Source organism: Panicum virgatum, chromosome 8N, assembly GCF_016808335.1.
Source record: "Panicum virgatum strain AP13 chromosome 8N, P.virgatum_v5, whole genome shotgun sequence".
Taxonomy (NCBI): Eukaryota; Viridiplantae; Streptophyta; class Magnoliopsida; order Poales; family Poaceae; genus Panicum; species Panicum virgatum.
Genome location: NC_053152.1, coordinates 12,044,602 through 12,064,093, shown reverse-complemented (window position 1 = coordinate 12,064,093; position 19,492 = coordinate 12,044,602). Strand labels below are relative to the sequence as shown.

The 19,492-nt window shown below is 49.0% G+C and overlaps 1 protein-coding gene, 2 long non-coding RNA genes and 1 pseudogene across 5 annotated transcripts; 2 read left to right on the top strand and 2 right to left on the bottom strand.

The window, feature by feature from the left end:
- The first annotated feature begins 1,456 nt into the window (after nucleotides 1–1,456).
- Nucleotides 1,457–4,067, top strand: LOC120686315. The gene is made up of 5 exons (XR_005680134.1): nucleotides 1,457–1,711; nucleotides 2,325–2,588; nucleotides 2,776–2,933; nucleotides 3,633–3,713; nucleotides 3,820–4,067. It is a non-coding gene; the product is annotated as an uncharacterized LOC120686315 (long non-coding RNA).
- LOC120686313 lies at nucleotides 2,095–8,029 on the bottom strand (annotated as a pseudogene).
- A 5-nt stretch (nucleotides 8,030–8,034) lies between these two features.
- On the bottom strand, nucleotides 8,035–11,500 carry LOC120686312 (probable LRR receptor-like serine/threonine-protein kinase At3g47570). Its single transcript, XM_039968515.1, has 2 exons — nucleotides 8,500–11,500; nucleotides 8,035–8,405 (listed from the first exon to the last, which is right to left on the bottom strand). Exons 1-2 carry the CDS (start codon nucleotides 11,435–11,437, stop codon nucleotides 8,056–8,058), a joined length of 3,288 nt encoding a protein of 1,095 aa, XP_039824449.1. The 5' UTR covers nucleotides 11,438–11,500; the 3' UTR covers nucleotides 8,035–8,055.
- Nucleotides 11,501–16,416: 4,916 nt separating this feature from the next.
- Nucleotides 16,417–17,557, top strand: LOC120684515. Of its 3 annotated transcripts, XR_005679332.1 has the most exons (4): nucleotides 16,417–16,877; nucleotides 16,958–17,073; nucleotides 17,180–17,287; nucleotides 17,523–17,557. It is a non-coding gene; the product is annotated as an uncharacterized LOC120684515 (long non-coding RNA). The 3 variants fall into 3 exon arrangements; XR_005679333.1 differs by lacking the exon at nucleotides 17,523–17,557 and having other exon boundaries at nucleotides 16,991–17,073; nucleotides 17,180–17,492; XR_005679331.1 differs by lacking the exon at nucleotides 17,523–17,557 and having other exon boundaries at nucleotides 16,418–16,877; nucleotides 17,180–17,492.
- Nucleotides 17,558–19,492: the final 1,935 nt, after the last annotated feature.

Sequence of the window (19,492 nt, the reverse complement as noted above, 5' to 3'; positions counted from 1 at the left end):
TGTTTTATTCTGTTGGCTGGCATATAAACTCAAAATGAGCACCTGAATAGACTAATATGACATTAACAACATTTTGAGTGGTTGTATGCCATTTCCTTTTTTTGTTCATACTTTGCTGAAAACTGTCCTGATTTCATGTTATATTCATTTTCAGGCAGTTTTGGAAAAATTGCTAGGAAGAAGGATGCTTGAAGCTGTTTGCAAGCTGGAAGCGAAGTGTTCATGCAAGATTTGTATTTTGTTTTGGAGTTCCTGGAGATCAATATTTTGCCCAAGCTCTTAATAATTGTTGTAGTGTAGTATGATAGTTTGACCTGTAATGGTAGATGTGGAAATGCTAATAACTTACTCCTGCAAACTTGATGGCTTTTGGTACGATGCTCAAATGGTGATTGTCTGCTCATATATGCAGACCTGATGGCTGTGAGCCAACTTAATTAGTTTATATTGTAGTGTGCAATTGGACTAGCTTTGCTAGCTAGCTACCTCATGTATGGAACTATGGATGACTTAGTATTAATGTTATAGGCTCATTTCCAATGAATTATTATGGATGTTCTAATAGTTGAGTTATCTTATGATTCCATTGTTAACAGAGTAATTTGGATATATATATATACATATATATATGCATATATACATATATATACATATATACATATGCATATATACATATACATATACATATATATATATACATATATATATGCTGGATATAATAATTTATATTGTGTTTATTTGAATAGTTGCCGTTGGACTGTTGGTCGGTATTACTTTCCTACCCCATCGGACTATTGGTCAGCAAAAACACGTCGGTCGGTATATATTTATACCGACGCCATTATTACTGTCAAATAGTTAGGGTCGGCATATAGTTATGCTGACAGATGGTTGGTCGCTAAAACGACTTATAGCGACCACAATGCAGTCGCTATCTTTGGGTTGTGGTATAGTGCCTTTTGCACCCAGGCCCCCTGAAGTGAAACAAAATTAGAGAAAGCAGAAGGCCGCGGGGCGGGGAGGCCCGGGCCCACACATTAGATAGAGAGAAAGGGGGAGAGAGAAGGGAGGGAGAAGAAACTGACATGTGGACCCCATTGCCAGTTTAGCTGAAACCGCCATCAAAATCGCCTGGAGGCAAATGCGAATAGTTTTGATTGTTGGAAGACCATCATTGACTAGATTTTTTAGTTCAGGGGTAAATGTGGTCTCCAGTAATATTTGAGGGGCCACCAACAGGTGACATATGGGCCCACCACCACGTCAGCTAAAACCACCGTCAAAACCGCTCGGAAGGCCAAACTTGAACGGTTTTAATAGTTGGAGGGCCATGGATTTCTGATTTTCGAGTTAAGGGGTCACCAACGGATTTTTTCTGCTTTTAAAATTGCAATGAGAAACGGCTGAGCCTAACCAGGAAGCTCACGGAGCCCCCAGCCCCCCCCCCCCCCCCACCCAGCACCACAAGTCCATCAAACTGCAAAGGAAACTCTTGTGGCCAGTCCAGTACAGGCCCATATGGGGCCCACCTGCGTGCTCCAGCTCTTTCTCCTTCCCGTCACGCACGCTGGCCTCAGCCCCCAGCTCGCCGTCGGCTAGCACGACCACAGTGCCGCGGCGGCGCCGTCCCTTTTCTGTTTCTACGGTGGTATGTGCACACACGGCAGCGCATAGCACCCCTGCGAGCCGGAATCTTCTCTTCTACATACAGGTTACAAATCCTTCCTTTTGTTTTCCCCTTACATTTCCGCTGGGTTGCGCAGACAGAGCACTGCGGATTTGATTGGAAAGACCCTAGTTTATTTTGTATATGCGTTTTTCTTGGTTCGCTTCTTCCGATTGTTGGGAAATTGGATTATGTGCTTGCTGTGACGAAAATTTTGGGCTCTAGATGTTTTGTAGAGTTGTCTGCAATTTCGCTCTTCTTGTATTGAACTGCTTCAGTGGATCAGTTCTGAGAGGTCCGAATTAGTTCATTCGTAAGGCAGTGAAGATCTTTGGCTTTAGCACATATTCTAGTGGATCGAGTTGTTTATATTACCACTCTCTTTTCAGAAAAAAAAAAGCAATTACCGCATCAAATACGCTGTCAGGGAAGAAAAGAACAATAATTTCCATCTGTTTTCATCAGATTTGATATCAGCATTCTTTTCATCTGACAACAACTCACAACATCACAACACATGGCATGGTGCCATCATTAAGTATTGACGAGATGCAAACACATTCACACAACGTCGAGATGTTTTGAGTATCCCACCAGTGTTATTGTAACAATGTTGAGCCGAAGCAAGCTAACCCATCCTCTTGTTTGACTCGCACAGGTACGCCCATGCGACAACTGCAGCACCAACCGCGACCCCAGCGGCAGTTCGCACCACCAAGGACTTTGGTTTACCCCTGGATTTGCACGAGACAGCAGAGCGAGGTGGCGTGAATCCCAGCTCCGAGAGCTTCTTGTGTGACTCTGCATAGTCCCTGAAGAAGGCTTCTTCATCCTGCGGAAGATTATTGACAAAATGTTCGGTGAACAAACACGAATTGTGTCAACTACCATGTAAAGGCGCCTCAAGCACAATATCTTATTAGTAAGGTTTCTAAATCCATGCTTTCTTTGACTATTGAAGTTTAAGATTGCAGACTGCAGTGAAATTCTGTGAATCCATGGTGTGGAAAACTCGGAAGTAAATAAAATGGAGAAAGCATCACTGCTGACATGATAGATGTTTTGGTTAACCAATTCAGGTTCACAGAAAGCAATTGTTTCTCTTTCAGGAGCAGTTTGATCATTAACGGAAGATGCAACTGAATTGTTATGCACCTTGGCATATATTTCGATGTAGCGACGGAATTCAGGATCTTCCACAAGAGCCTTGTCAGTAGGGAGCTTCAAGAGCCCTTCAGAGTCACCTTTCAGAAGCTCACTGCATCAGGTGTGACATTAATCAACAATCCAAACAAAATTAAGCAATCTTGTTCCTGGTTAGTAGTTGAATTGAATAAGTCAGCTTTAGGCTTACACGAAATAAGAATTGTCAAACTTCAGTGGATCCTTAGTCCATGCACCGTCGAATCCCGACCTGTCTAGACGAGCTTTTCCCTGAAAATTGTATCATGTAGCGCATATTTTGAATAGAAAAGAATCAGACCTTGTTTATCTAACAAAGAGCATATTCATCTGTGTAAACCATTCTATACTAAAATAGAAAGGTATTCTAGGATAATATATGAACCAGACAGATGTGATTGTGTACCAGAGTATGGCCGCCGGAGAGTGCCACTATGTCCTTGTCAGACAAGCCCATCCTGTAGAAGACATCCCGAAGATGTGAAGCACCTAATCACCAATACCAAGAGCAAGATAAAGTGGACATTTTTAGTAACTTATGTAGGAGGCTACCTCTTGTTTACGACAGATCAGCATAACTTGTTTTGCATGCTAGTACTAGATAGTGCCAGTGATGTGTTATGAAGCAACCTTGCTTAGCGTCTGGCAAACGTCCTTCCTCTGGACAAACCGAAGAGTCCTAGTTTGAAACATGAAAAGCCATAATAAGAGACTCTGACAATACGTTGCTCCTTTGGATACTGAAACTGGAATAGTCTCTTGTACTAACTCACCTTCCTGCCAGGAACAAATCGATGGTTGGTCCACCAGTAACTTCGACGGCAACAACTCCGGCAAGCTGGTCCACCGTACACAGTTAAATATGGTGTGCTATCTTCTCCAACTCAGTAATCTGCAGATATATCCATATTGCCTGATACAGGTCTGCATACGTGATCTTGGGGTGCTTCTGTTTGATTGGCTCTGCACAGGAGGAAAGAAGCATGGCAGGTGTTACCAAGACTTCAGTTGATCGGAGAAGTTTCAGACGCAGCAGGAGACAGAAGTAGTGACAGACCGAGAAGGTCGATAGCAATCTTGATCCCTGCATTTGCAGCGTGGCTGTATTCCTGCGGGAACCTGACGGAGCCATTGGGGCCGCCGGTCTTTGTCTTCTTGTCGTAAGTGCCAGCGTCATGCCATCTACAAGACAATCACGGTTGGTGGTTTTGCAAGGAAATGTTAGCAAATTGCACGGCAGATTTTTATGAGCAAAATTAGACTATGTCACTGTCCATGGAAGACGGAGAGGGTCAGGTGGACGTACGCCAGGCGGAGCATGATGGGTGCGCAGCCCTTGCTGGCGATGAGGGCGCGGAGGTCCCGCCGCGCCCTCTCGATCTCTGCCATGTACTCGGCGTCCACCACCGGTGCCGCTGCCGACATTGCTGCTGCCACTGCTATGCTGCACGGGTTCTCGTGTGGAAACACAAGGAGCAGCAGTTGGCCAAGAGACAGGGGAGCTCTGCTCTGGTTCGGAGCAGGGGATGGGCAGATGGAGAAGCAATAAGGGACCTGTGCTTTTTGTAGGAAAGGGAGGCAGAATGGAGTGGAGGTGGAGGCGTGGAGAAAGCAAGGGATGTCTCCAGAGGGCAGCAACGTGTTTTGGAGGGGAGGATCTTCGTTGAACTCAATTGATTGGACTGTCAACGCTGCAGAGCGAAGATATGATGGGCTAGTTTCCCTCTCTAGCCGAGAAGGCTCCCAACCCCACCGGTGACCACTCCGGTCCCGGCGGCCACAGCACCGCTGGCGGCCACTCCGGCACCGACGGCCACCCACCCCGCCTGACGGCCACCCTCCCGCCGGACCCCTGCTCTCCCGCGCCTACCGTCAGCGATGGTCACCCCCTCCCCCAGCTCCACGGGCGCTGCTCCGGCCTCATCTGGCGAAGCTCGTTGCCCGCCGCCGGCGTCCTCTCCACTCTCCGCAGCCTCTCGCCCCTTCTACCCAGGGGAATCCTCCTCCGGCCGCCCCAAGGCGGTGCGTTGGGCCGAGGAGAGCGACGAGGAGATGGTAGATATGACTTCACTCCATCTCCTCCCCCGCGCCCTACAAGCTATCGGGATGCTGTCTGCCACAGCTCTTCTATCCCCGCGCCTGTGGTTTCGCAGCCGGCAGTGACTGCACCGCCCCCAGGTCCGACATCGGAACGACACAAGCGCCGGCGCCCGTCTCGTCGTGTGCGCCGTCGCAGAGCACCTCCTCTTCACGCTGCTGACCAGCCGGTTGTTCACCACCCCCCTGCATCGACTGACGGCGGCCGTCGCCGGCCCCAGGTTGATGCAGATGGGTTCCAAGAGGTGCTCCCCCACTCCGCGCGCCTGCGGCTTCGTCGTGATGCTCGTGGAACCAGTGTCCCTGCTTCCCGTCTCCTTCCCGAGTTGGTGGACAGATGCCTGAACTGCCTGTCTTACAACCATCGGGTCGCCACCTGCCGGCTGCCTAGGCGCTGCCTGCGTTGCCATGGTTTCCGCCACCTTGCCCGTGATTGCCACATGCCACGGCGGCAGCACTCCCAGGAGGTGGCCACCGGCTCTCGGCGAACTCCACGGCGACGCTTCGTCCGCGTGTTGAACAACGGTCCGCCCACACCAATCGCCTCCGACGCCCTGGGTAGTACTCCTTCCCCGCCGCCTTCAGCGACCGCCGTCGCCGCTCGTGCAGCCTCGACGGGTCCGGCTTGTGACTCCCCACAGCCGGAACCGGAGTGCTGCTACATTGACCGCAGCGAGGCGATCGCGGCCGAAGAAGCTCGCCTGCGACTCGCTCTCATTGGGCAGGTCAGTAACATCATCGAGGCTGTTGGTTACCTTGACGTCCTGCGTTTCATTGTGGGCTACATTGGCGTCGCCGAGGGGGATCTCTCCGTCAAGTTCTACCATCATGGCAGCTTCCTAGTTCTCTGCTCTACACAGCTTGTGCGGGACCGTATCCTTAATGCCAGCCCCATTCCCCTCGCCTCCACGTTCCTCTCCCTGAGGCCATGGACGAGGTTGGTGAACGCTGAGCAAGATATGTTGTTCTACAAGGTTGAGATTGAGGTTGATGGCATTCCGGCTCATGCCTGGGATCTCGACACCGCAAGCAAGTTGCTCGCCCCTCAGTGCTGGATCGAACGCCAGGACGAGGCGACTGCCAGCAAATCGGACATGTCCACTTTCAAGGTGTCGGCCTGGACGAAGGACCCGGCGTCTATCCCAGCAGCCAAAACCCTTCTCATCGCAGAGCCGGAGATCCAGGTGATCCACTCTGACCCGATCAACCAACGTCTCCTCGCCAATGTCACACCATACCTGCGGCAGAAGTGGGTTCTACAATACCCAGTGGACTTCCACCTCCGTGCCATCTTCGACTTCGGCTCGCGAACCCCCTCCTCGTCCGGTGAGCCCTCCCACTCCGATGACGGCGACAGTGGTCCGGATGGCAACCCGAACCGCTCCTCTGGCTTTCAACAGGGTTCGGCTCGCAGTCCTCTTGTCAACGCCTTCCCTCGTCGTGATGGCCGACGCGCCAATGGCCACCGCGGCGGCGGCCGCCGCGCCGGCGGCGAAGGTTCGGCGGGCCACTCCACGGACTGGTCGCACTGCGTTACGACCACTGGTGGGACCGTCTCCCAACGGTCAGAGTCCACGATCCCGAAGCGGTATGCTGCCCACCTGACGGCCGGGTTTGACAAGCAAAAGGACTTTCCTTCCTTGGCTGCGACCACCAAGTCGACGACAAGACCGCTTCACGGGCCACTGAACATGACCTCGCGGCGTGCTCCTGCTGTGCCTGAAGTGGGTGCTACACCCAATGCCACCCTATCCCCTGCCAGAACCCGTGCTAAGGTTGTCGAGCCGCTTCTGGTCGATATGGCAGAGGAATTTGTCCTCAACGTTCTGGCAGCAAGGGACGCCTAGGCCGCAAGAGTTGACGACCCCATGAGCGCTGAAGCTTCCCTCTCACCGCGCCCATTGGGCGGCGCATGCACTTCACCGGCAGGACTCGGTCCTGCGACGGTTAACGAGGCATGCTCCCCAGTATGCATGCATGCATCTCCGGTGGGACTCCCTGGAGGATTCCCCGTGTCGGGCACCGCTGCGACGGACGACACGAGCGCCCACCACGGGTGCTCCCCTGCTGCGCCAACGGATGAAGACCACATTGGCTGTCCCGTGCCACCTCCAACCCGTCCACCCACCCCTGTGCACCGGCCGCGTGTGGACGTGGCGAACACCTATGTCGCTTCGCCACTGGTGGCTGTAGGCGCGGTGTCTACTAGCGACCCCCCGCCCCCGACGACGCCGGCGTGCCTGGCGGACTCCCATGTGGATGGGCCTGGCCGTGCGGCCCATGCACCGGGCAGCCCAGATGCTCCACCGCCCAATTCGCCGGATGACGATTCGCAGCTACCGGCTGATTCCCGTCTGGAGGCTTTTGCCGATTTGATGACCACACCGATTCGCACACCGCTGGCGCAATCCCCACCGCCAAAAACAGGACGGGCTGCCCGCTCTACCGTTGTTGTCACCCTGCCAAAACGCAGCAGCAGGATTGCTAGCCAGAGCCTGGCTAATGTCCCAGTGGCCAAGCGTGGGGAGATCGTGGTCATGCGTCGACTGGGCTTCATAGATGACAAGGCCCCAGCGACGGCCACCTCACTGAAGGCGTACAATGAGATCTACCGCGGCAAGCTACAGTCCAACCATATTGAGGCCATGGATGAGCTGTTCCCCTCTCGCACCAACAGCCGCCGACACGCCGTGTCGACGATGTGAGATGCCATATCATCGGTCGTCTCGAGTCAGCTATGGGTGCTAGCAGGAGCCAAGAGACTAGGTTGTTTATTTCCTGAGTAATAAAGCTTTCTAGTTCTGAACCTTTGCAGCTATCTATTTCTGTAATAGCGGCTGCGTATTTGTTGCTGCGCATGTCTTGGCATTGCGCATTGTAAAACACATCTTTTCCTACCTATTAATACAAAGATACGCAGCTCTCCTGCGTATTCGAGAAAAAAAACGCTGCAGAGCTTTCTACCACTTTCATCCCTCCTTATCCCATTGGTCATTGTCAAATCAAATCACCTGCTGTAATGTAAAATCGCCTATGGTGCTTTCTACCAGTTTCGTTTCTCCTGATTCCACTGGTCATTGTCAAGCACCAAGAACATTCTCGGAGATCTGTCACTGCCTCCTAGTTATAGAAGCCATGTATGCCTCTTTTATCTTCTTCAGCTTCGTCACCACGTCTCGCATCGTCATTCTTTGGTCCGGCATATCATCGGAGCACAGTAATCCTATTTCAAGCACTGGGATCAGAAACTCATTCAGAGTCCCAGCAGGGTCTTGCTGTAGCTGCTCATCCACAACATTCATAACATTTGTTGGAACGGCTTGATGAACCCATCTCCTAATGTCTAGTTCCCCAACGAACATAGGATCTGTGGGCCTTTTTCCGGTGAATACTTCAAGAAGCATGACCCCGTAGCTGAATACGTCACTTTTTCTTGACAGCCTTCCCACCGATCCATACTCTGGCCAAGAAATTTCCAAACAATATGAAGACACTGACACAAGTAAATGGTAGTATAAACAGAACTAGTTCAAACCATAGTAAAGGTTAATTACCTGGTGCAATGTACCCGATTGTTCCAGGCATGCTCGCAGAAATTGTGGAGAAGTCATCACCCAACAATAGTTTCGCAATCCCAAAATCCGCCACATGTGCTACCATGTCGTCATCAAATAGAACATTGCTAGGTTTTAAGTCACAATGCAGGACAACCTCACAATGATCATAGTGAAGATACTCCAGTGCCATGGACACATCCAACATAATTTCCAATCTCTCAAGGTATCCCAGTTGCTCTCTATTTTCAGAATGCAGAAGAGCCTCTAAGCTTCCACTGGGCATATACTGAAGGACCAAGGCTCTGAAGTCACAATTCGAGCAGGTTGTAAGTATACTTATCAAGTTGCGGTGTCGGACCATGCGCAAGACACGACACTCAGCATCAAAGCTTCTCACAGCTTGTTCTAGCTGCATGTTCAGAACTTTTATTGCGACCATAGCTCCATTGATCAATTGCCCCTTATAAACTTTTCCAAAGCCTCCTGCCCCAATCAGATTACTCTCACTGAAATTACCAGTGGCGCGAACAATCTCATGGTAGGAGACTAACCTGTGGTTTAGGACACCGACTATGCCAGGAGAAGCCAGGCGCTCCTCCTGCCTTTTGGCTTTGTGTCTCATTATCATATATAGGCACGTGGCAACAGCTCCAAGTACAGTAACAATACCAGCAGGCATCAAGAACTTTAAGATATACCGATGATTTGATCGGTGGATGCTTTGGCATGGTGCAAGTCCTAAGCGTGAAATGCCACCGCAGAGAGCTAAGTTCCCCTCCAAACATTGTCCTGAGATGTTTGTAAATATACCTCCTTCCGGTACCGGACCATGTAGTTTATTGAATGAGAGATTCAAGCTAGTTAGGAAGGTAAAATTGGCCAAGTACTGTGGGATGGTACCAGAGAGATTATTGTAAGATAGGTCTAGTGATTCCAAGCCGGTTAAATTTAGAAAAACGTCCAGAAGTGAATCATTCAGTGAGTTGTGTGAAAGATTCAAATAGGTGACCGTTAGGAGCTGTCCAATGGAACCAGGGAACCTACCAAGCAATTGATTGGCAGAGAGATCTATGCTGTTAATTTGCTTCAACTGACCTATGTGATCGGGCAGTGCACCTCCCAAGGAATTTTGAGACAGATCAAGGGTTATCATGCGATCAAGATGAAATAGGTTTTCTGGCATGCCTGATAGGTTGTTGTGGGATAGATCAAAAATTTCTAAAGTTGTGAGGTTCCCAATACCATTTGGTATGGCACCCGAAATGTAGTTGTGTGAAAGTAATAGTTTTTCTATATTCCTTAGCATACCTATATTTTTTGGTATTGGACCAACCATGACATTACTAGAGAGGTCAAGGATCTGGAGCTTGTCCATCATCAGAATTGGTTCTGGAATTGTGCCACTAAATTGGTTTCCAGTAAACTGCATCCAATAAAGGCTGCTTAAATTCGACAGCGCTTTTGGAACTTCACCAGTTAACATGTTTGCGGTGACGGAGAAGGCTTCCAAATGAATAGATAGGTTACCTACACAGTTAGGGAGGCCACCTGTGAAATAATTTGATCGAATATTAAGACTACGGAGTTCTTTACAGTTTGAAAGTGTGGATAGAAAGTTGAGTTCTCCATGTAGCCTGTTTGTGCTGAGATAAAGAACCTTAATCGTTCCGGTGCTTCCTAATACTGTTGGTACTAACCCATGCAGGAAGTTATCCTCCAATACAAGGATCTGTAGTTCAGATAAGTTGCCAAAGAAGCTAGGAATGGTTCCGGTGAATTGATTATTATCAAGATATAATTCAGTGATCTTCCTCAGCTGTCCAAGCTCTGGTGGGATCAGTCCGTTTAGCTTGGCCATTGAAAGTTGCAGGGACTCAAGATTGGTAAGATTGCCGAGAGTCGGTGGGATAGTGCCAACAAGGTTATTATAACCTAAATTGATTATAGCGAGATCTGGAAGCAAGGCCAACCATGCTGGCACTAGACCCTCAAACTGGTTGTCCATCAGTGAGAGTGCTTGCAGGTACTGACATCCTGAGAGCCCCAACGGAATTTGACCTGTGAAACTGTTCTCATCCATGGCTAATACTTGAAGCATGGGGAGGTTAAAGCTATTGTTGCCGCTAGGGATGGTCCCACTGAGGTTGTAGTTGCTTGAAAGATAAATGTACTGCATGCTGGTCATGTTGAAAATGGCAGGAGGTACGGGACCAGAAAACTGGTTTACTTGCAGGGTCAAGTCTTGCAGCATGGGCAACTGGCCAATGGCATGTGGAATTGTGCCTGACAAACTGTTGTTCCCCAAGTCCAGAATTTCTAACAGAGATGTGTTGCTGAACAAATCATGTGGTACTAGTCCTGTGAGATAATTGGTCATAAGACTCATGTACCTAAGATTGCGCAGATTTCGCAGCTCCCGCGGGATCTGCTCAGTGAGTTGGTTGTGAAACAGATTGATGTGCTCAAGCCTTGTGAGGTTCCCTAGTGCCGACGGGATTGTGCCGGACAAGGTGTTGTTGCCAAGAGCAAGCATTCTGAGACGAGGCAGCCTTCCAAGGTCGGCCGGGATGGAGCCTGTAAGCTCTGTGCTGCTCAGGTTGAGGAAAGAGAGGAAGGAGAGATTACCAAGGCTAGGAGCGATGCTTCCTTGGAGCGGCACATCCTGCAGCGCGTGAGCGGTGACGCGAGGCCGGCGGCGGCTGCACGACACGCCGACCCAGTGACAGAAGGAAGTGGCGGTGGTCCAGTTGTCGCGGAGGACGCCGAGAGGGTCGGCGAGCTGGGCTTTGAAAGCCAGCAGGGCGGCGGCGTCGGTTTCACTGCTGCTGGGCGAAGGAGCGGCGATGGCGCTGGCCATGATAGACCAAACCGCTAGCACCAGCAGCAGAGGGACAACTGGTGGGATGGGCATGCTGTTGCAGTAATGCATTGGCATGCAAGCCACAGCGAGAGCTCCCAGGAGAAGCTAGCTGGTCTACAGTCTTTAGTGCTGTGGTTTGCTTCCACTGACCTATTAGCGTTTCCGTCTCGATCTATATATAAATTATGGCAGAAAGCAAGGAAGGATATGGGAGACCTTGACTTCGAATTGGGTGAGCACAAGACGGGGGAAGACCTTGACGTACTGGTGTAAACTCGTAGACAGGACGCTAGGAGAATATGGGAGACCTTGACTTAGAATTGGGTGAGCACAGGACGGGGGAAGACCTTGACTACTGTAAACTCGTAGACAGGACGCTATCATTTGTTGGGTTTGCTTTCTACAAAGCCGTGTAAGCACTATGCAGCTCAGCGGGCCATGTCATATGAAGTGAACTACTAGAAATTTGGCATGTTGCGACGGATGACATTGCAACATCACAAAATTTGTTGCAATAGGTAGGTGCCACCTTTTTTAAAAAATGGTTGCGATACCACGAATATATTGCATTGCGATAGTCTTAATTTTTGTTGCAAGAGGTACAGGTTATTGCCACCACTTACAAAATAGTTGCAACCAGTCAACAATATTGCCACGAAATTCTTTCGTTGCAATAATATTGATTTTCGTTGCAAGGGGTAGTTCCTATTGCTACATCCGAATGGGTGCTTTATTTTGCAACAAAAAACCAAATCGTTGCATCAAATAAGGTTATATTGCCACAGAAGAAAATAGTTGGCATATAGGACTTAGGAGTATATTTCCTAGTAATTAATCATTGTATTGCCGGAAATGGGCCTTGTGGCAGACCCGACCCAAATTTTTAGGTAGGGCAGTGATAAACAACAAATTTTAACCAACAATAAAATGAACCACATAAACATACGGGGTGGTGTTTTAACCTATAACAAAATTAACAACAGATCATTCATGATTGGAAATACTGTAGAGTTAAAAAATGAACTCTTTTTTACGAGATTAAAGGGGTAATTGAAAGTTATTGTTTCATAATACTAGCTCGTGGAATCATATTAGAGTATAAGGTCTAATACTCTTAAGTATGTATTTTTCACACGTTGAAGGTAGAGCTAAATGTTACAAAGAGAGTAGATTCATGGGTTTTAATTTAATGCATTTATATTCTACTATTTAAATATCCGTTCGTTCTACAGGGAAAAATAAAAAATTACACATCCAAAAACCAATCATTGTATAGCTACTCCATATGAGAAGGCCGAGTGGCCTACACCGATAGATGTGTAACATCTCAAAAATTCCAAGCATGGCCTGGAGCATCCATGTGCACCATATATATCATCTATGAAGAAATTAAGCTGAATTTGACCTTATTTGGAATCGGATTCAACTTAGAGCTTGGTCTTGAAGAGGTAGTTCGTGGTGGAACTTCAAATTTCTCCATAGCTCTTATGCTGAGAATGGATATGATAAATTAGTTCCCATTGAGCCATGAATTTCAGTTATTTTTCCCAGATTTATTGAGGCCATCTTAGGGTAAACAGCTTAGCCAAAGTTTTTTTTTTGATAGAAAGACTCTAAGGGAAACCCCTAGAGCTTAGCCAAAGTTGAAAATATAGCACTCTTCATGGAATTTTCATCCCAAATCTACCAAGGCTGCTCTACCAAATTCAAGTAAAATGGATTCCTCATGATCTGTTGTATCTCCAGAAAAAGCTGCATGATTTTGGAAATCTCTAAGCTATTTAATTGGAATTACAAAAAAAGAATTCGAAGGGAGAAGTTTCTGATTATGTTCGACCCTTTACGTTGGGTGTTGTTGGTCAGACGGGGGAATCTCCCGGTCAGACTGCCCCTCGCTGTCCGAGCTGCCACGTCTAGGGCTAGACAAAAACCTCATGGCTCATCAGCTGGCTCGGCTCGCAGCTGGCTCGGCTCAGCTCGTTTGCATTTTGTAACGAGCCGAGCCAGCATTTTAGCTCTGTCTCTAAAACGAGCTAGCTCGAGCTGCCTCGCGAGTTGCTCGCGAGCCAAACGAGCCAGGGAAGCTATCCATTGCGCGGCGCAATTCCCACATGTTAGGCCCAGCCCACAAAAGTCAGGAACCCTAACCACGCACCCATGCCTCACCCTGACCCTCACGAGAATGGCTAACACCACAGAAGCGGCATGCACAAACGCCTCTCTCTCTCTCTCTCTCTTCGTGTCTCCCAGGCCCCACTCATCTGCTCCTGATTTCATCGATTGGCGCTGCACAAGCCCACCTCTGCCGCCCTGCCACTCTAGTTCCTCATGAGTGACCCTGATGCTTGAGCTGGCTGCCTCCTGACGCTCGTAGGAGCTTGCCGCCGCCCACCGCCGGACGCCTGCAAGAGGTCACCGAACGCGGCCATCGTAGCCTGTGTTGTTCGGATCTGTGCCAAGAATGTAGCCTACTGAGTGTCGTTGCCTACCAAGTGCCGACTGCAGCAACTCTGCACTCCGACCTGGCGGCCTCTCTGCACTTGGCACCATTGTTTTATCCTTCTCCACCAGCTCGCAAGCCCAAACGAGCTAGCTCGAGCTGGGAATCGGGCCGAGCCGAGCTACATTTTTAGCTCGTGCAGAAAACGAGCCGAGCCAAGCTAGCTCGTTAATTTCACGAACTACTGTGAGCCGAGCCGAGCCGAGCCGACTCGCCGTCCACCCCTAGCCCACGTCCTGAACCACGCATCGTCCTACATGTCCTCCCAGCCCAATATTGCGGTCAGATCGCACCGCATGGCAGTTGGACTGCCGTGATCGTCATCCAGATTCGAACAAGACAGCCTCCCTTGCCTCTCTTTCTCTTTTCTCTCCATTTGCTTCTTCCCACCTCGACTCCTCCAAAGCTCCACCTCCAAAATCGCCATAGGAGCCCCTCCAACCTCATCGGCCATCCTTTGGAGCAGCTAGCTCCTCCATCCTCACCCCTCCTCAGCTTGCTTGCGGTGGTGAACTTCTTTCTTGCCCCAATGACTTCTTGGTCTTCTTATTCCCCCATATCTCACCTCCATGGTTGTTCTAGGAGAACTTCACATCGGGAGCTCGTAAGGCCGGACCTCGCCGGTAGGAGCTACATTCTCACGTCATCCTCGTCGTCAAGTGGAAGCCGGAATCATTCATCCTCGAGCTCTTCTTGGTCGTCTTCTTCTTCTTCTTCCCCACCTTCAAGGTCCTCACCAAGAACTCCACATCAAAGAGCCATACTCTTGGGTGGGGCCTTTGCTGTTGGAGCATCCCATGACATCGGTGAATAGATTTCCCCAACCCACATTGCCTTCTCAATGCATCCCTAGGTCCTCTCTCTATTCATGTTTTCCCCAAATCACTATTGTTGGCCTAGAGCTTGAAACCCTTGATGCATGTCAAATCCAAGGTGAGGAATAAGTTATTGGCGTTGAGTAGAGGCTTGTAGACGCCTCATTTATTGGAATCCGTCGCCGGAGTTGCTGGTGGCGTGCTTGGTTGTTGACCTCGTCGTGCCGCGGTCAGACCGCGCCTTGGGGCCGGTTGGACCGCGAGTCTCGCGACTTTAGCAATGTTCTGTTGTGGCTGGCGGTTGGACCGCGGTGTATCCTGGTCCTGGTCGGACCGCGAGGCTACCTCGATACCTTGGTCTTCTCTATGTGGGATCGCCCTTTATTGCCGGTCCGACCATAGTTTGGTCTCAGCTGTCGGACCGGGATGGAAATCAGAGCCCAAAACCCTTTCTGTAACATGCTTATTTTCGGACCCTGGTTGGACTGCCACCTGTCAAGGTCCAACCGCCACCTGACCCCTGGTTAGACCTCCATATGGGCTGGTTAATTAGACCGCCATATGAACTCAAGCCCTGTTTTTCCTTGCTATTCCAAACACTTGTCCAATGTTTCCAACCCCTTTCTTAGCCTATGTTATCAACATATAGCATCACTTTGAGCATGTTTATATTCCTGTCTGCATATCATGTCTCATTTAGTTAAGTTACTCATTTCCAACTATTAATTATGAGATACTAAGTAACCAAGAAATCAACCTTGCAAAGCTAATAACGCATAGGGTGCATCTTATCATTTCATGTAATTAAACTTGATGAATACTCGATGCTATAGAGTTAATCTTGACTAATTATACATGTCATAACCTAGTGCAACAATATAGTACATCTAGGTATGTTTCTAAAATTAATTGACTTGTCCATTGCATCATATGCACCCTTATTCAAGCATTGCTTATATTTATGCATCATTGCATACGTGCAGACCGAAACGCAAGAGAGTGTTGAGTTCAAGTTCAAGTTTGAGCCAGGCCGAAGTCAAGTATTGTGAAGGTTCTCAGCAAGCACCAGGCAGGCACCCAACAGTACCTTCTAAAATAAACCAATAAATTATAATTTGTTGCTTGTGCATAATAGATAGGGATCTTGATTGGTGATTTATCTACCATATATTGATGCATGTTTAGCCTTGCTTATTAATTGTTGAACTTTACCTTGTCAACCCCACTAGACTAGTTGGAGTCTCGTATATGCTTAGTCATGCTTAGTTAATAGTAGAAGACGCAGGGGCGGAAGACCTGTTATGGCCCAGTATGGCGCGCGCCATACCTAAGCCCAAGCCCAACATTTTTTTTCTCAACCCCACGCTGCATTCCGCCCGCCGCCCGCCCCGCAGCAGCCTCCGCGCCGCAGCCGCCGCCTGCCTCCGCGCCCCGCCTCCACGCCTCCGCGCCGCAGCCGCTGCCTGCCTCCGCCGCCCCGCCTCCGCGCCGCAGCCACCGCCTGCCTCCGCGCCGCGCCTCCGCCTTCCCCAACCTGTCTCCCCCGAGCTCCGATCCGGCGTCGCGCGTAGGGGAGGAGGACCGGTCGGCTCGCCGCCATGCTGAGCTCCCCAAGGTTTTCTTCGCCTCCTCGACCCCCTCCTCGCGCCGCGCGGGGGCACTGCGCCGGCTGCTCTCCTCGCCGGCCTTCTCCGCGGCCTGCCCCCTCTTCGGCCTCGCCGCCGACCTCACCCCCTCCACCTCCCTGCCCGCCGCGCGTAGCTGCTGCCCGGACTCCTCCCGCCTGCTCTCTGTCTCCGTCGCATGGGACCGCCGCCCCGGGGATGTCTCCGGCACGGGCTCCGCGGAGATCCCGGTCCACCTCGCCACCGAATCGCGCGGCCGGCACAAGGTCATGGCCTTCGTTGGGATCTTGACCGGGTTCAGCAGTCCTCAAACTTCATGGCCGCCTTGTTCACTAGTTGAGGGGTCGCTTGAAATAACTGTCCGCTTGCTCCTGCAGCGGAGTACATGAGCTTGCCGGCGAGCCAGTACTCGGTGCTAGACGCGGAGCGCATCGAGCACGCCGACGACTCCACCTTCCGATGCTACGTATACCGCTTCCGCTTCTTCGCGCTCGAGGTCTGCCCCGTCCTCCTTGTCCGCGTCGACGAGGAACCCAACGGGCAACGGCTGCTGCATTCGCCTCCTCTCCTGTAAGGTACCATTCAGCAAATACAGGTTATGCTTCTTATAGTGTTTTTTCATAGTCTAAAATAAACTATTTAATCCTTGTTCCAGGATACAATTGACATGATTTGCTGTGGGATGCAGCTTCCATGGTGAATAGGGTTTTCTGCAGCAGCACTAAACAAGATTCAGCTATTCAACAGCTTACATCAGATACTACAATAGAGGTATTGCACTCTCAAGGTCCCACCTTACATGGTTGAATCATCATTGAATTGAACACAATCAGCTTATATTTCATTGGCTGACTTCTACTAACCCTATACTCATCAGTGTCGCTGCAGGTTTGCATCATTATGAACTATTGAAAATTGGCAAACTTTATGCTGGCAAGGAAACCACCATCCATTTTTCTCCTTTCTATCCCATGCAGTGAAACAGGTACAAGTTTCCTCTTATCTTCTTATCTTACATTACCTAGCAAGCAGTTCCAGATTATTTTATTTTATGTGCTAGCTTCTCGACGCATAACAGCATCAATATAGAACTTAACTTTTAGTTCTGCCCCTATCAGTTTTGTTAATCGAAGTAATGTTGTATAGCTAACCATGGCTAGCTTTTTCAATAAATTGTAAATGAATTTGATGGTGGACGATGTAAAATTCCTGATGGACAGAAGCAAAACTCTATAAATACACCGCCATACCTAAATTTTTGGTCGTCCTCCGCTACTGAGAAGACGAGGTGTGGCATGGCACCACCCTCACGAGCTATGGGCCTTTTTATACCTTAATTAGACAATAGGTGTGAATGACTAAAACATGAGCACTTGTTAATATTGATGATCAGACTCGAAGCGGGTGGTTGTTGAACCACTAGAGTCGACTGTCATAGGTACCTTGGACATTGGCTCTATCCCGTGCAAACCACATGCCGGAATGAGATGGTACGCCAAGTATCATAAAATCGTCCGGATTATTGGCTTAGTGTGGGTGGGTCGCCTGTTGAGAGACTCACTACATTCGTCAACATGGCCTCTTTGTCAATTCTCTGTCGGGCGGATATGCGAAATGTTGAGACATGATTCGGCACTCTTTTTCATGACGATGATTTTGGTGGCGGCCAGGCTTGCTCTCGTGTGGGTACAGTTGCGCAACCTTGCAAGGATTATAATATGTCATGACAGCCGCGCTAATTAGTCAATGGGCATGCCTAGTCCTCACGCCGGCATTGACATAGAGTTAATATTAGTGCTCCTTTATTGTTGAGCTCATGTACATGCTTTTACTTCACACTATATATGCTTGCTGTATTGATATCTAGTATAGATGCTGAGTCATTTTGCTTATTATACTTGAGTTCACCGTATTACAATTTACTTTAGATGCCACATCCTATATACTACCACTGCATGATCCTTGTTTAGTCAAGGGGGTAAATGTGACAGAACCGTCAAATTAAAACTCTAAATTAAGCATCATGGCCATCATTTGAATACATCTGGCGCATTAACTTAACGGTTTAATTTGACGGTCATTTCTCAACCCACGGCCCGATCGAAACGACACTGGTCCCACACAAAGGTGAGCGCAATGGTACAAGCACGACAAATACTTGAAAGTACAGATACAACATATATTAAGAAACCTTAAGTTTTACACACCGAGTTTTGAGAACATAAATAATTTACAAGCCGGAAGCTCAAATTTAGACTTAATTTACAAGTTTTCAACTGTTTAAAACAAAAGGAAAATCTACAGCTACACCCACAACTGACCATGGGAAATGACACACCCTAAGTGTGCCCCCGAAGATCTCCTGAAGCTAAGTATCCGATTCCGCCACTTCCCAACCTTCCACGTCGCAGCGGATGAACTTGACGCAGCAGGGACAGAAGTCTATATTTGTATGGCTTGAAAGCATTGTGGCAACAAACCCTGAGCAACTAATACTCAGCAAGATTTACCCGACTATGGGTATACTTAGCCCACTAACTATACATGCAAAGCTTTCTGGCTGGTGGTTTGTTTGGCGGAAAAGCAACTAAAAGTGGATCCTTATTTCCAAGATTTTAGCTCATGATTCTATATAGAGTAATCATCAACTAATATTTGCATAACATCTAGAACAAACATGGTGGAGTATTAGATAACAACTCAGAGTAATCATCATCCTATGTAATACATATTCCATATCTCATTACTACGATGTGACAAAGAGATCAAGGCTCTCATATCCACGAGACACGGTGAATCGATTCGATTTAACCTTGCAAGGTGGACCTAACCAACAAGGCACGCAAATGTCCCATCGGACCACACGCACCAACCATTTCCTTTCCCACCTCGGACTACAGGAACCAGCCCAACGACATATAGTCAGCCGAGCCCTACGAAAGACCACCAAAAGTAAATACATGCAACCCCTTTCTCTGTGGCCACTCGACCACCCTAGGAGTTGGGTGCGGGTTCCTGTACTTTCGAAGCAAGGCAGTACTAGTCTTATCGGTTTCGACTACCTCCTACTCCCGACCTGCAGTTAGTACATTTCAATCCCCGATGAGCATTGCCAACAACGGTACGGTCCTTAATCAACATAGGCAGAGCTAAGATAACCAAGAACTCTGTCCTGATGCCACACCTGCAT

What these genes read in the sequence shown, in the direction of transcription:
- LOC120686312 (XM_039968515.1), bottom strand. Translation starts at nt 11,437, where the DNA reads ATGCCAATGCATTACTGCAACAGCATGCCCATCCCACCAGTTGTCCCT. An exon ending in AATCGGGTACATTGCACCAG is followed by an intron (nt 8,406 to 8,499) that starts GTAATTAACCTT and finishes TTTCTTGGCCAG; the next exon opens with AGTATGGATCGGTGGGAAGG.